This window comes from Dromaius novaehollandiae, chromosome 1, assembly GCF_036370855.1.
Source record: "Dromaius novaehollandiae isolate bDroNov1 chromosome 1, bDroNov1.hap1, whole genome shotgun sequence".
Classification (NCBI taxonomy): Eukaryota; Metazoa; Chordata; class Aves; order Casuariiformes; family Dromaiidae; genus Dromaius; species Dromaius novaehollandiae.
The window spans coordinates 200,324,890-200,341,096 of NC_088098.1; the positions used below are offsets into that span (position 1 = coordinate 200,324,890).

The window sequence follows — 16,207 nt, forward strand, 5'->3', positions numbered from 1 at the left end:
TGGGAACTGATCCAGATGAAAACTAACCTTTTTGAAGCTAGATCAGTTCCCCATCCAGTTCATCACAGGGATACAGAAACTTGCCCTGGCAGAAGGAGTAAAAATGAAAAGCTGCATGTAAGACAGCAGGATGTCTTTTTTTTTATCTTTTCTTTTTGTGGTCAACAAGAGAGAAAATGCATGTAGAGCTGGAAAGGCTGGAGATAAAAATATCTCTCATCAAGTGTAGAAAGACAGGGTAAGAAAGAACCTCCTAGGTGATCAGGAGTGCTTCCTTGCTGCTGAAGACGCTATATTTGATAAGGATATGTGATAATGTTTAAACACCATAGCTGTATCAAACCACCATCTTTCAAGTAGCTATCTATGCCTTTTGCTTCTGGTTGGCTGGGCTATTCCACAACCTTGCTGTTATTGCAGTTAGCACACTTTCTTTCTATTTCCAGCCGAGATTTATTTATAGCCTATTTACACCCATTTGTTTTTGAGGCAACATGATCCATTAGCTTAACTGGTGGTTCTTCCTCCTTATTGTTCCCTGCTTTCCTAGAGCACAACGTACCCCTCAGCCTCCCCTGTGCTGCTCTGGGCAAACTCTGAGCCACCCCACTGCAGCAGCCTCCTCCTTGCGTGCTGGGGCCCTCCTCACACCTGCAACCAGTCTGGTGCTCAAATGGGTGGCGGGATGCCCCAGGGCATCTCCGGGACTGTGTCTCTGCACCCATCTGCCTTCCGGGGGTGGGAGGCCAATTCGGAGATCATGCAACGCCCACCCTAAACCTGGGACCACGAAACACCCACGCAAATCCTGGGACTGTGCAGATGTGGGGGGCCACTCCAGGGCCCTCTCAGGGCCATGCAGGCCCTCGTCTCTGCCAGGGGCCATGCTGGGGCTCCCCTCAAAGCCATACAGGCCCCTGCCTCTGGCGGTCCCACAGAACCCCCTCAGGTCCGGGCATGCCCCACCTCTGCAGGGCCATGCTGGGGCCCCCTCCACGGCCATACAGGCCCCCACCTCGGGGGGGTCCCGACGGGGCCCCCTGGGGGCCGGGCAGGCCTCCCCCACCCCACACGCTGCCCACGAGCTTGGCGCCCGCCACTGACCCCTCCCCGCCCGGCAAGTGCCGCGCGCGCAGGCGCAGGGCGGGCGCGCGCCCCCTTCCAAGCACGAACGCCCCCGCCGCTTCGCCCCCGACAGGCGACGCATGCGCATCAGCTCCCTGCCCCTCCTGCCTCCACAGCCCCCAGCGCCGCAGAGCGGGGCGCGAACCTGCGGGAGGGGGCGTGGCCGGAGCCGGGGGCGTGGCCGGCGGCGGGGGCGTGGCGCGGCGCGGCGCGCCCTGTCCATGGTGCGGGCGGCGGCGGCGGCGGCGCGGGCGTCCCCGCGGCGGCAGGGCTGCGGCGCGGGGCTGCATGGACGTGATGTCCCCGCAACAGGAGCACCTGGGGCCGGGCCGCTCGTCCTCCCTGAGCGGCGAGAGCAGGGTCTTCGCCGCCGCCGACAGCAAGAAGGTGAGGCCGCCCCCGCGGGAAGGCGCCCCGCGGCCGAGGCAGCGCCGCCGCCGCCCCCCGCCGCCCCGGGCACCCGGCGGCGCCCCTCACCGCGGCCGTGCGGCGCCGCGCGGTGCCGGGGCGGCGGGGGGCTGCCGCGGGAGGGGCAACCGCGGGAGGGCGCGCTGCGCGGCGTCCCGGGAGCGGCGGGCGCGGGGCTGGCGGTGGCAGCGGCGCCCTGCGCGGATGCCCCGGGAGCTGGGAGGGCTTCGCTGGACGGGGCTCCCCGGCGCCGAGGGGCTTTGCTGCCCGGGCGTCCCGGGAGCCGGGGCTCCGCTGCGCGGGTGTGCGGGGGGGTTGAGGCGGCGTTGCTGCGCGGACGCCCCGGGGAGCTGAGGGGCTTTGCTGGGTGGGGGTCGGGGGATCTGCTGGATGGGTGTGCGGGGAGCCGCCCTGGTTTGCTGAACCGGTATCCAGCGGTGCCAAGAGGGGCTGGCTGCAGGGATGGCCGCGGGGAGCCAGGGAAGGGCTTGCGGCGCAGGGGCTGGGGGGTTTGCTGGATGCTCTCACACACACTTTGGACAGGAGAGATGTAAGAGCAGCTTCCCGGTGAAGTGCCGCGCGCTCGCTGAGGCTTTCGCAAGTGCTGGGGAAAAGCGTGTCACCCCGTCTTCAGAGCCGGCTGCGAAATCTATTTGGTGTTGGGAATAGCTTTGCAGCATCTGACATGATCAAGCTCAAAATGCTCACTTCTCCGTACAGCCAAGTGCGTGTTTCTGCTATATACTTTACTGCAACGCGTGAGCTGTAATAACCACATTTTTCCCACCGTGTAAAATAGGAACTCGTTTCCCTCCTTAGTTTAGCAAATGCTGTAGTGTTTTTCTCCCCAAAGTGGAGCTGGGAACCTTCCTGCCTTCCCAGCTTTGCCTCTCAGTGCCGTTTAAATCTGTGCCTCCGTCTGGTCTTTAGGGGAGCACAGTGCTATTGAGTGCCAAATGCACTGGCAGGATTAGAATGACTGGCCAGGTTACAGTGTCCTTTATTAAATCTGTCCGACCCTGATGACATGATTTAGGATCCACGGTAGCAGAGGATGAGCTTGTGTCCAGTCCTGCTCCTGAGCGGGGATGGGGCTTTGCCGACCGGGGGACTGTGGGGCAAGACAGGAGCCCGATCCCCCTCTGCCTGCTGAAGCAGCAGTTTGGGCTGGGAAGCTGGGCTGTGCATTTCCATGGGAAGTGTCCGCATGTGCCGTGCCCTGCCAAGGTGCGTGGCTGCAACCTGACCACAGCCTGGAGACCTCTTCTCACAGCAGCAACTCTCAGTGCTCAGATAACTGAAGTGATCGCCTGGAGTGTGTCTGGCCAAGACTTCTACCATGCTATTACTGTGCTTACTACCTGATAGGTTTCTAAAGAGGGAGTGTGATACACCCACTCAACGTGGTGGTGTATCTTCTGCTAGCTAGCTAGCCAATGTGGTGGAGTAGATACCATCTCTAAGTACTGTGATCTAATTTGTGGCAGCTAAATGTATGGCTTTGGTTTTTCTTCTATCGTTTCATGGATTTTGGCTGAAAACAGACTTCCTTGTACCTTGCAATGTGGCAAAGCCCTGATGTCAGATGCCCACCTGAAATGAGAAGGGATACTCAAATGCTATGAAGCTGAAAATTCCTTGTTATGAGCTACTTTATGGTTCAGCAATCTGAGGACACATATTAATGGTAGCACTTGTGTTTCCTACTCCTGTTCCAAAGAGCCCACAATCCGAGAAACGCAGACCTTGTTTTTGCCAGTGCTGACAAGGGAGTGAGGATATTACTTTTTACGGACCTCGGCAGCCCTTTTGGAATTCCTCAGCGTGGAGGCACACGTGCCGGGGGTACATGTGGATATCTTCCTGGGGAGGAGCAGCGTGAAGCCCGGCTGCTCCATGCAGGAGAAGGGAGCTGTGCACCCCACGCAAAGCCAACACAGGCAGCCACCAACATCCAGCCACCCGTCAGAGCCTAACGTCCTGCTGCTTGTCCACGTTCCTGCTGTGCCCTTGAGCCTGTTGGTGCACCGTCTTTCCTGTCGCATCTGAGGAAGAAGATTCTTGCTTTAATGCTTGTTCAGCAGTGGGCGGGTCCTAACTTTGCCTGCAGTTGGAGCTCAATGACAGTTTTGTTTTGTTTTGTTTTTACTCCTTAGGTCCTACAGACTCCACATATACCTCTGTGTGTTTTTTCTTTACACAGTGCAAAAGCATCATATTTTTTGACAACAGAGGAAGTCTTTCTTATTACAGTGGTAGATTACACTAACCTACCTCACAGACAATGGCAGGTTCTCTCTACTACTTGTTTATAAGGCATTCAAGACTCCCTGCTAAAAGGTGACATGAAAGTGTAATGTTTTAGTTATGTTTTTGGAAAGTTCCAGATTCCCCGCTTTACTGAACTTCCAGAGTCACTGGGCTTGGCTGGCCTACACAGAAGTTTTATACTGTCTGTTTAGTTTAGTAACCAATACCAGTAAATTGATGCAACCTGAAATGGGTTGAAGTAACATGAGTAAGAGCAATTATACTGATAGAGGTTATTTCTACAAATTTATCAAAACAAACTATTCAGCATAGACATCTTTTATGCCAGTAACACTGTGTCAGCAATAGCAGCTGCGGTCATCTAACTGTATTTGTGAGTTTCTGGTGTTTCACTTCTCTCTTTTTAGAGGAGTTAGATCCCAATAAATGCTGAATATTTTACACAAAACAATATTTGGTAACATAAGCTGTCACTCTTAGTTTTTTTGCTGCCTCCTTGAAAATTTCAAGTGACTACTTACAACTTCTGTGAGACTCAGCAATGTTTTATATTTACTCATAAAATGTGTTCAAAAATTAACCATTTGTCCATAAGAAGATATTATTCCTCTGTGTAAGATATGTACCATTTTGCACACCGAGCAAAACAGTATCTGTGGTTGGAGACTTAGAACGTGGAAGCCCGTGAGTGCAGAAAGGCGCTTCTCCGAGCTCCGGCTCACAAAGGCGGCGATTGTTCCCTGCTGGCGAAGGGAGAGCTCCCGCGTTCCAGAACAGCTTACCGAGTGCACAGGGTTCGGGCAAATTAACAGTGCTGGAGAAGTAAAGGTAGTTGTACATAATCCTCACCTGTCTGACTCTGCAAAGATGGGAAATGGGCGTGTATTTGCCATTATACTTGATGACACCTTGATCTCATGCACTTACTTTTTATTTTTAACATGGAGCTCCTTAAGGCAGAGACTGCTCCTTTCTGTGAGTCTCTGTCCTGTTGCTGTGATCCTGGCTGAGGACCTGGGGGCTTCTGTCAAAATCATTCCTGCTATCATCTGGAACTTCAGCTGTCCAGAAACACTTCCAGCATCATTTAGCGAAGTGAGGGACAATTCCTGTTGTCCTGCAGGCATTCGCCATAGCAATTTTATCTCTGATGAGGACTGATAGAGCCCCTATTTTAACGGTGGCATCCGTGTAGCTGGTCCTTGGGGTGGAATCACCTTCCCAGGCTGTGCGGACTTGTCATAACGTATTGTTGTAATGTGCCTCGTGATGCTTCTTTAGTTAAAATCCAGAATTAGCAATCCCTCCTCTGTCTGTCCATGAGAGAATCTGAAAGTTATGCATAAAATAATGTGTTCTAGTTCATAAGCCTCCTGATCTTGTTTTTTTTTGGTCCTTCACAGTGGCAGTAGGAAAGGCAGGAACTTGGCATATCATGCGGGATCTGGTATTCAAGAACTGCGTGTATCAAATCATTGTCTTGATGCTTAAGACTTAATGCTGCTTGAAGTATCCATGTGTGGTGGATTCCAGTGGATACAACACCCTCTGTTGCCTGCAGACTGCTGCCAGGACAGCCTTGCCGCTCAGAAGGCCAGGCAGGACTGTGTCCATGTGCTGCCGTTTCTGCTTTATGTGAGGTTGAAGGGACCCTTTGACTCCACTGAAGCCACCACAGCCAGCATAGCTGGTCTGAGCATTGTGGATGAGGTGCAGTTGGCACGAGGACCCACAGGCTTAATATTCTGCACTTCCCTCCTCCACATATTCAGTAACCTTCCATTTCTCCAACTTCTGATGTAAATGGGTGAGATCTTTCTCATGCATTTACATCAGAGCTTCCAAAGAATTTGTAACCTTTGGGAGAGAGTTGGTAGAATATCTTTGACTTATAGTTTCTTTCATCAGTTTTTCTTTCTGCTCTGAGTTAGCCTTTAGTCTCTGTCCTTGCTGTGCTCTCTAGCAGCCGTTGTTCCATGATTGCCTATTTTTTCTTCCACTGCGTTGATAGGTCTTTCCTCTTGTGCCCCTGTAATTGTTTTCTCCTTGGTTATCCATCCAAAAATGGCTTTCTTTTTAGGAAAGTCCTTGTAAGTTAAAGTATTCTGCCAGAATAAACATAAGTATGTAGTTTTGTCACCTGCTCTGGCGTTATGGTAAATAGGCTCATTGTGGGACCTCGGCATCTCTCAGGCACACAGGCACATGCTCTGCTGTTTGAGCCAGTGGTTTAAAGGCAGCCATCTTCTCACTCTGTTCGTAAGGGCTCCATAATGTTATAGGTCAATATAGGGCCACTTCTTGCTCTGTCAAAGAATAAGAGATTCATATTATTTCTAGTAGCTTTAGACAATTATACACTGTAAGTCTAACAAACACTGGATTATAGCATGTAGGAAAAAAATGATTTATTGCCTTTTGTTGTAAGTAGCCTAATGATAACACAGGAAAGAGTGATGCACAATTGTCTTGGAAAATTAGCTGTTAGGTGATGTGAATTGTTATGATTTTTCTTTCATTGCTGGTAAAGCAGTTAGTTGAACTTTGCTGTGCAGATTTCTGTAAAGGTTTGTGTTCTGTGCTTTGGTTCATGGCTAGCTAAACCAGAAATGTGTGTCAAAGATATGTTTTGTTACTCAGACAACAAGGATGGAGTTTGCATGTGCGAAATCCCTCATGGTTATTAACTTAGATACTTTTATAGAGTAGGCTTTGTTAAAATCAGACTTCCTTTTATTAAAAAAATAAGGCAGTGAGGGAGAGAGCTTAGCTGCTTCAGTGAAATCCTCGGCTCAAAGGTATTGGTATGTCTGAGTGGTGTCCCTGTCACCCTGTTAAACAACCCAGGCATGTGTCTCAGCCTTGACCCACTTCTGGGGCAAGCCTGTAAATCAGGGGCCTGAAATCCTTTAGTCTTTGGGAGGCTTTTAGCAAGGGTGCCAGCACATTGCTGAGATGGCATTTCTGCTGCATTCACCTGTCAGTTAGGAACTGAATCCTTTTTTTCAGCTATTTCACATATGAATCTCTAAATTCACTAAGAATTCACTATTCACTGAGAAGAAACCATTCACTAAGAAGAAAATTGTTCCGTATGTTATTAGGCTTATAAGTTTGTCTCTTCCCTGTCCTTTCTTCAGATAGCAAGGATAGGATTCAGCTGATTATTTCAACTTTGCTAGTTAGGTTTCTTTTACATTCAGTGGAGGAAATCAGCACTTCAGTGGGAAGACTCATTTCATCTTAATGTAGACAACTGGAATGGGATAGATGAACTGTGCACTCAGTGTGTTCATGTCTCTCTGTTGGCTATAAAGAGGGTATAGAGCAAATAGCTCAGGTGTTCAAGTCTGAAGCTGGATGAGGGAAATGCTCCTGCGCGTGCCTGGTCATAGCATTGGCCAAGCCCAGTAACCCGGCAGTCTGGGCACGGTGGTCCTGGGGAAGCGAAGCAGGGTCCCTCCGTTAGCCTGACTGCTTCTGCTTCCTACACCTTTGCAGTAGCTGCAGTAGGGTGTCTGCTTATTGCACAGATTTTTGCTTCTCTGAATGCTTGTAAAACATTATAAGCACTGTACTATTTACATCTGGTATTTTAGTTATTTCTCATCACAGAAGAAATAGTAAGTACCTGGAATTTTTTTGTGTTCTTTATTTATGTTCTGCCATTCTCTTTCCAAGCTTAGTATAGTTAAGTGATATGCACAAATCACAAGAGTGCTTTATCTTCAGTTCAATTTTTTTGAAGACATTACTTAGATGCTGTTATATGTTATCTTTTTCACAGAATGGGGATTAAGATCATAACTCAGCAATACATTTGTTTGTATACATCCCATTTAATGGCAGTATCCACTTCAACTATTAGCCAAAATTAGTTGAATGCTGGCATTCAGAAATAGATTTTTCCTATAGCCAATGGCCTGTGAGACACCTGTGGAAGTTTTACTGTAATCCAGCTCTCCATTAGAGTTCTGATTCATGAGTAGCAGTGGCATAATTTCAGTGACGGTTTGCAAGGTTACTGTTCTCAGCATGATAGGCTGACCTGTTCATAAACCACCTACCATCACAGTTTACAAAGCAGCATTTGAAAGTGTAGGTCTGATCACTGTCTATCTAGTGTAAATTCATTCTCTTGAAATCCATAGCACTATGTCTGTTTATAACAGATGAGAAATTAGCCAAATACTACAGTGTGCCATCAGTTCAACAACTACAAGAGCAAAACTTTATGCTGCAGATTTGTTTCTGCTAAAAAAGAAATCAAGACAACCACCACCAGAACTGCAGAAAGTAGGAAGTCAAACCTGAATTGTGCTGCAGGGAGGGGGAAACCAAGACTTTGAAAGTGAGAAAGATGAAGATAGCTCCAGTTTCTCCTGCCTCATACAAGATTATCATCTTTGCATTGTCACACTGTAAACATTCAGTATGGATGCTGATTTTATGATACATTTCATGCGGCTGTGACTCAGCCAGCAAGTATGAGGTTTTCTCTGTGTTGACCTTTCTTATAATTACACAAAAAAATTGGAGGTTATGATGTAGAACATATGTTGAGATCTGCTTCTGTGTGTCCCATGCTTAGATAGTTGACCATTGCATCTCCTCTTGCTCCCAAACATCTGCTTTAACTATAGCTGTCCAGGATGTATCTGCTCTTCTCCATACTGCCAGGGCTTACATCCTTGCACATGTAAAAGTAATGAAACTAAGGATAACAGACATGCGGGCCCACCTTAGCTAAAGAGAAATTTGTCCTGTTCTATCTGAAAGTATATTAATTCAAGTCATTATGATTACCTGTTATTTTCTCTTCTCCAACTCCGTACATGGCAAAATAAAAGCAAAATGCCCTTCATTCTATCTGTCTCTAGTCAATATCTCCATAAGAGATTTTTATTTCCATAGAGCTGATCTGACTCACTTGGCTTTTGCTATGAAAATTCTCCTTTCTAAGCCTTATCAATGATCTTTATATGTTTTAAGGCTCTTTTTTGTAAGCTTTGTTTAATAGTTTAGATAGTCTGTATCAACAGGTTGCCCAGAAAGTGGAGTCTCCATCCTTGGAGATGTATAGACCTTGACTGGAGATGATCCTGAGCAGCAGCCCTGCTCTGAGCAGGGGGTTGGACCAGAGACCTCTAGAGGTCCCCTCCAACCTGAATTATTCTGTGATTCTGTGCCAGTCATTTGACTTCTCATTAAACTTGCTGTAGTCCTCCTCTTTATCTTAGTCCTCAAATATTTAAGTCAAGACCAGAATCTAACTGCCGCAGGCACTTTTCAGCACTGCTAACCCAAGCATGAAAAGAGTTGTCATAATTGAGAGATATTTAAAAATGCTGCATTTTTGTTAGTTCTTCAGTGTCTTTCTTTTCAGACCTGAGCAGTCAGGGGATATAAGATCTCTTTGAAAATATAACCAAATCTCCATTGTATTCACAAGAGTTGAGATGATCTGGTTTTAACCACCCCTGAAAGCCACCTACCGAATACTGACATTCGCAGTAAATTCTCAATTGGGAGTTGATGCTTTATAAAAATTTGTATAAAAACTGCCAGTTGGTGAAATCTGCAGCCTGCCTTCTGTAGGATATTAGACTACATCATTACACAGGTTGCTCTTGGCATTTGTATTTGTAGATATGCTGCTTTTTAAAATGATAACAACTTCTCAGATTTGCCAATACTAAAACAAACCGATTCCATTCACTAGAAAAATTCAGCAAAGTCAATATTTTCTTTCCTTTCATGCTGAAAACTACCAAAAAATGGCACCTATTTTAGCTGTCAGTCTACTAAGTTATTATCCAGTTAATTTCAGATTGGATAGAAGACATCTAAATAGTCCCAGGCCTGATTTATCAGTCTTCATAAGGTTATTTTTGATGGAAGACAGAGGAAGGGGGGGATGGTTTTTAAAGGCAAATTGAAATTACACAGCTAAATTTATGTGTCATTGTACCATAGAGGTAACTGAGGATGTGACAAAATAAACAAGCACGCTCTACATAAATAAAGAAGGAAGCAAAACAAAACAAAAACAAAAACCACAGTAACAAGTGCACTGGTACACACTTGTCAAAATCAAATAAAACACATAGTACTGTTATAGTTTCTTTTCTCAGAGTGGTACATACTGTGCACCTGCCCAAACAAGATTTATGCCACGTCCAGAATATAGAACCAGTTGTTCCCTAACATATGTGTTCCCAGCATTCGGTGGTTATTTTTAGTAGAAAGGAGGAAAATCTTGCTTTGTGATTAGCAGCAAACAGTCACTTCATGACAGTCAAGGGGTTCATTTGTCTGTGTGTTCTCAGTGGTTGTTAGGCCAGTGCAGATGACAGCCCTAGTGCTGGATGCTGTCAGGGCCAGGTCTCACAAACAGTTTAACCCCAGTCCTTTTGGGTATATTCTCAAAAATATCTGAGTTAAATAATATAATAAGCATTGTCCTGGTGGAGAGTTTGTGAGGGACGAGGTCACGCACCTTGCCAGCAGGCTGCACAACAGGTTCCTGATAGCAGCTCCAAAGCTAGGGACCGGACTCCTTGGTCCTGTTTCTGGCTGCAGGCACTGGTGAATGCACTCGTTTTCAAGGAAATGTGTGTTTCTGTGCCCCAGGGGTGCTTTTGAAAACTTCTGTCTCTGGGGAAAACACTGTTCTTGGCTCAGTATTTTTATTGTAGTATTTAACTTCACTCCAGGGGAGTCCATGCTTCCTTGATAGCTACTGGCATTTTCCTCTCTTCCCTATGCTTTTTTGCTTTTTTTTTTCCCTGCCATATTCCCCGTCTTTGAGTGTTTCCTTTTTTCTCTTCCTCTTTTTCCTGTGCCCTCTGAGAACTTCCCTATCTCTGGCTTTCCTATTTTGTCCCAAACATGATCTGGAAGGAAAAATATGTCACTATTGACTGCTGAGAGACAAGAGGTAATGCTCGAGTTAGCTTAATAGGGAAGGAAACTGTCATTATCTTTTAAGAGTTCTAAAGATTTGGAAAAAATGGCCAGTTAGGCACATGAAGTTAGGTGTGTTGAATCCAGACCTTAATTTATTGCATGCATCAGGCCTGACACAGAAATGTATCAAGTATTTGAAATTTGAACCACCAGCTGAATGTTTGACATATTTAAAATACAATATATAATGAGAGGTCAAAAAGTGGTTGAGAGAAAGCTTTAGATGTTTCGTTATTTCATGTATGGAGTACCTCAGGCATCACTGTATGGGCACATTAGCAACTTGTTTTCTGTATCACTGGCTTTCTGGCCCTGCTCCTGTTTTTCTCTGTATGTGGTATTTTACAACCATTTCCCCCCCTCCAGGGTTGTTGGTGGTGATAACTCACTCTCTTTCCTGTGGTCTGAAATTGGATTCTGGGTGCAACAAGTGTGTATGCAATCAGTTTTTGTTCATAATCTCACCTATGATTTCATTTTGTTTCTCTTTCCAATCAGAAAATGAAGAGTTTGGCCCAAAGACGCCAGTCTGCACCATCTTTGATCTTTGTCAAAGCACTTAACAGGTCTAGATCTGTCTCAAGGTGAGTCAGTGAGTTTTGCTGGTGGTACTGTTCTGCAGTTTCTCAGCCCAAAACTGGAGATGTTTTTGAGCTGTTGTTCATATCAGGTTATCAACCTGTTGTTCGTATCAGGCAGTTATGCTGAGAAGGAGGGGCTGTTCGCTTCTTGGTACCTGCACAGCTATAATGCCTGCTGAGAGATGTGATACATCCAGCAGAGACTGTGCTTGATCTCCTACAAGGGGATTCCTGTGCTCTTCCTCAGTACTGCCACTCTAAACTGTTGAGCCAAGTGGGCCAGCAGAGCTGCTCCCCAATTTGTGACCAGACATGCACCATTTGGGCTGCTTAACTCTAGTTATTTTATGACTAGCCGTGATTGCCTGCTGGGGAGATGGCATGGGCAGAAAAAAAAGGATGAATGTTTCCCATTTTTCACCTTGTACACTCATGCAGTGCCAGGCCTAACTCTGCTGTGGTTATTGTGGGATTGCACAATTTAATTTGAACTAAGTTTCTGTCATGGAGTGCCGCATAGCTCAGCATGGTGCAGTCTCTCGAGGGCTCTGGAACCAGATGCTGGTTTAGGACAATGCTGTGGGCCAGGACCTAGTGGCCACAACCCTCTCCCTTCCAGCAGGGTCATCTTGTGGGGCTGAGTGTGGGAGTGTGCAAGTGTGAAGCATTCAGCCTTTTTTGTCTTCATCTTCTGCCAGGATCCGCTATTCCTCCTCTCTTCCTGCCCCAAAGTAAAGCCACCATAGAAATGGTTGGATATTTCAATGGAGCTATTCCATTGTCCAGCTCCAGCCCATGACCTGCGATTTGAACCACTTTGCGTAGATAGCTTTCATCTTCTTATGCTACAGTTCATTAGACTTTAAACTTACAAAATATAAGTGTTTATCAAAAAGTGAACCATCTGGTAGGCTGTTAGTGCTTCCAACTGTGTAGAGACCTTTACTAAGAAACATTATTGAGGGAAACTAAAGTATGGCTTGGTAAGGAATATTTTTTTCCTACGCTGTGGTGTGTTAAGTAGTCAGTATGTGAGCTTTGGAAAGTTTTCTGTGTTTGATCTAAGTAATACCTGGTTTCATATTTGTCATCATGCAGAATTCCAGTTTTTCGGGAACCTGTGAAAGCATTCTCAGAAAACATCAGAGTTGCAAAATAGGAAAGAAAAATCAGTTGAAACTACTTGCAGGTCTTTTTACTGGCTGTGACATAAAAGAGGAAACTTAGAAATGAATTCCTAAAGGTGTTTACACCTTTTTGTGTAGTCTAGTGGCCTGAGCATAGGACTGAGAGCCAGGAACATGTGTTCTAGTCCTGGCTCTAAAGTTTCCTCTGTGGCCTCTCTCTGAGTTTGTTTCCAGGTCTCTAAAATAAGATGAATAGGTATTTTGTAACCCCTTCATCAAAATGCTGAAATTTTTTAGAATGTCTATACTACCATATCTATTTTTAATTTACTATTATTTCTTCATTGTATTTGTAACTATGTTAATAGCTGTGATAGCACCTTCTGGGCATAGATCCCACTTTCAGAACTGACGTTCTAAAGTTAGAGAGAGATGGATTATTCCTATAGAGAGTAGCAATAACTGCAGGGTACACAGCACAAGAGATGGGATCCCTCAACCCTGGGTTCCTACAGTTTATACACATATGTGTCCATAATGTCTCCCTGTCAAGCTGTCTTAACACTTGCTCCTCCATACAAAGAAAATGAACTATATTCACAGCTCATATTTCAAGACTTCTGTCATTTGCCTGCTAGGCTTCAGAAAAGAACATTTTTCCTCACTTCTGCATTTTCTTGTTTTATTGCCTGCTCCATAAGTATCAGAGATTGGCCATAGCTGGCAACAGGACAGCTTTACTCTCCACAGAGTGGGGTAATGCTCAGATGTAACTTTTCACCTAAGAGTTTTACACTCTTTCTTATGTGTAAATATGTCTTACTTGTATAGTTCAGGTCAGAATTCTTTCTAGGTCTGGTGTGTGGAAGGATTATTTTGTAAAGATTTTTTTGATGGAGAGGACTGAGGAAGGGAAAATATTGCCTTATTCTGCAGAAAGGGCTTACTTTACCTGGCAGGGACCAACCCTGGCAATTTCAGGATTGCTCGACGCTGCATCAGTCATGTCTGTCCTCTGCTTGTGGCATGCAACAAGTTAGCCCCTCCTGTTGCTTTGAACTGAAGTCTGTGGCCTTAGCGTAGGGGTATCTGGTGCAGTTTGAGGACTCAGGGGCCAGAGCAGGTGATTTTGTAGCTTCAAAGTCTATCAATAAAAGGGTAACTTTGGATGATGTGGTGTTTATTATTGTTCACAGGAGCAGTAATTCTCACCCATGCCGAACTTCCTTGTTTGGCTGTGCAAAATGCATTCCTCTTCATCACTAAACTGATGGATGAGTTTGAACTTTCCACTTGATTTGTTGTATAAATGCTTAACTCTTGTGAAGTGCTTTCTCTTAAGGCAAGCTAAAGAGCTTCTCATGGTTTCTAATCTTCTCCAAATGTTGTATCTCAGCTGTCTCAGCCCTTAGTTCCCTTTCTTGTAGACCCAGCCAGGCTGCGAAACCCATTATTCTCCTCTGGCAGTGAACCTTAATACTGAGACTCCAGAACGCTGACTTGTTAATGGTTGATTAATGACTTGTAGATAATAAAGCTCCTATGCAAAGTTAGCAAACATCTGTGAGGGATTTATATGAATCCTCTCACCTCAGCAGCTGGCTCACCTCAATATTTGTTGAAATTAATGAACAAGTGCAAAGTTTAAAAGGGCAGGAAATACTTAGAAGCACAAGTCAGTTTGTATTTTTGTAGCACTTTATATGTCAGGTGCCCTTGGATTATATACAGGGCACCTTCATAAAATGTGGAGGCAGCCATTTCAGGCAGACCTACTTTGGAGCAATTTAATGGTATTTGTTCAAAGAAACCATTGTGACATCTGGAGATGGCTATTTCAGCACTCAGAGGATTGGGTTTTTTTAATGGTAGTGTTGCTGTAGCTGTGATGGGATAAGGATGCAAGTGAAACAAGATTTGCAAGGAGATGTAGTATCTTTTATTAGAGAAATTGATCTAGCTGGAAAAAGCAGACACCCTTGTGATCTTGTGTTCTTCTTCAGTCCTGAAAGAGAAGCAAATCTGGAGGAGGTCTTGTGTGCTTTGAAGCATATTTTTTTTCACAACTGTATCATTCGATTTAAAGAAAATTAAACCCTTCTTATGAATCTTGCCATGCCATGTAGGTCATATGACAGCAATTACAAATATTTGGCCTACAGAAGAATTCTAAGATGACTGTGTATAGTACGGTGGTGGTGTACAGATGTCTAACCATGTTGTTCCTGTTATGCCTGTCTCACTTGAGTGTAACTGTGGACAGCAGAGGAATTGCTTCTGATTTACATAGGATATTATAGTGGAATTTGGGCTTTTACTTCCAACAGATGAAAATGTGCAGACTACTTTTTGCCTCCTATTTTTGCTTCTCTTCCTTTCCTTGCTACAGTTTATCTTTCCTCACAAAGTAGTGATGGATAAGCATGTAAGGACTGTTTCACATCATCAGATGTCCTTTTTGGAAGCAAAGTTATTCGAGAGATACATTGAAAAAGTAAGCTTTTCATATTTTTTTGGGCTGATATTTGATACAGAAAAAAGTTTGAAAATTAACTCTGTTAATATGTATGAAATCAGCAAAGGGTTTAGGTTAGTTACATTTGGCTGTGGAGCTGTTGTGCAGTTATAATTTTCCTCCTATTTTTTCTTGGTGCCCTTTAATGAAAACTGCACAACTTCTTTAATGATATACTTCAATGCAACAAAAATTATGGGCTTGAAACAGAAATTGCTGAGGTAATGATTTAAACATCGGGTCTTGTCATCGCAAAATAATTGGTATATAGTATTAAAGGCTTTTTTCAAGCCAGATTGCTCTGCTGTCTCTCAAAACGATTTTCCTATATGAGAAAGCACAAGCTACCAAGTTGTTGGTTCATGTAGGTGGACTTCTTTCCTGATCTAGGATAGATCACAGAGCCAGCCAAATTCTGCAGTGCTGTCACTGGCAGTTTCACTTTTCCTAATGCACACCTCACCAGATCTTTGAAAGTGATGTTTTTAGAAGTTTGTGAGGTTTTTACATGCTGAAACTTATTGATATACGTTCATTTTCCTGAGTCTTCATGATCATTTATAAATGTGCTTCTCTGCATACTAAAGTTGTTAAAATGTCAGTAATGAAATCATTCTTTATTAGTGTTGTGTGTTAATGACATTGTATTTGGTGTAAGCTAAAAGAAAGGGTCTTTTTCAAAAAAAAATCAAGCATCATTTTTAGAAGGTTTTATGAAGAAATCTTTAATGAACCTTAGAAGGAAATACCTAAGAGAACAACTGCAAACCTTGTATTATTTGGATTTTACAGTTGAAGATGTTAAGGTAAAAAGAGAGGATTTCAGAAATATCTAAGCTGTTTCTTCTTCTGTAAATAGAACAAAAGTTCCCCTCTTCATGGAGCGGCTGCTCTTTCTTTTCCTAATTCACAGTAAATGATTCTGGCATGTTATCTGTGAAGGGTCCAATGCCAAATGCTAAATATCCCAGATGATAACAAAGATCATATGTGTAATCTAGTAATATATTCCACTTGGCTCTAGTCAACTACAAAGTGTTCCCAAAATCTCGGGCATTATGTTTGCAAGGTTTTAGTCAGAAGGTATGTCAGAAGGATGATCCAAGCTATGTGACTGCGTGAAGAAAAATATAGAGATTTTTAATAAATGTAAATTGCCAGAAGGCCTTAACTGTCTCTTTTTCACAGATGAGTATTTGGTGTTTTACACA

At 44.5% G+C, this 16,207-nt stretch overlaps 1 protein-coding gene across 2 annotated transcripts in view; it reads left to right on the forward strand.

Moving 5' to 3' along the window:
* The first annotated feature begins 1,360 nt into the window (after window positions 1–1,360).
* The window catches only part of ARHGAP20 (Rho GTPase activating protein 20), a 64,476-nt gene continuing 49,629 nt past the window's right edge, over window positions 1,361–16,207 (forward strand). The window contains exons 1-2 of one of the 2 annotated variants that reach the window (XM_064505042.1): window positions 1,361–1,512; window positions 11,272–11,357. In XM_064505042.1, coding sequence (XP_064361112.1) covers window positions 1,414–1,512; window positions 11,272–11,357 — 185 coding nt within the window. In that variant the 5' untranslated portion in view covers window positions 1,361–1,413. The remainder of the gene's footprint in view (window positions 1,513–11,271; window positions 11,358–16,207) is intronic. The other variant, XM_064505043.1, reaches the window with a different exon arrangement.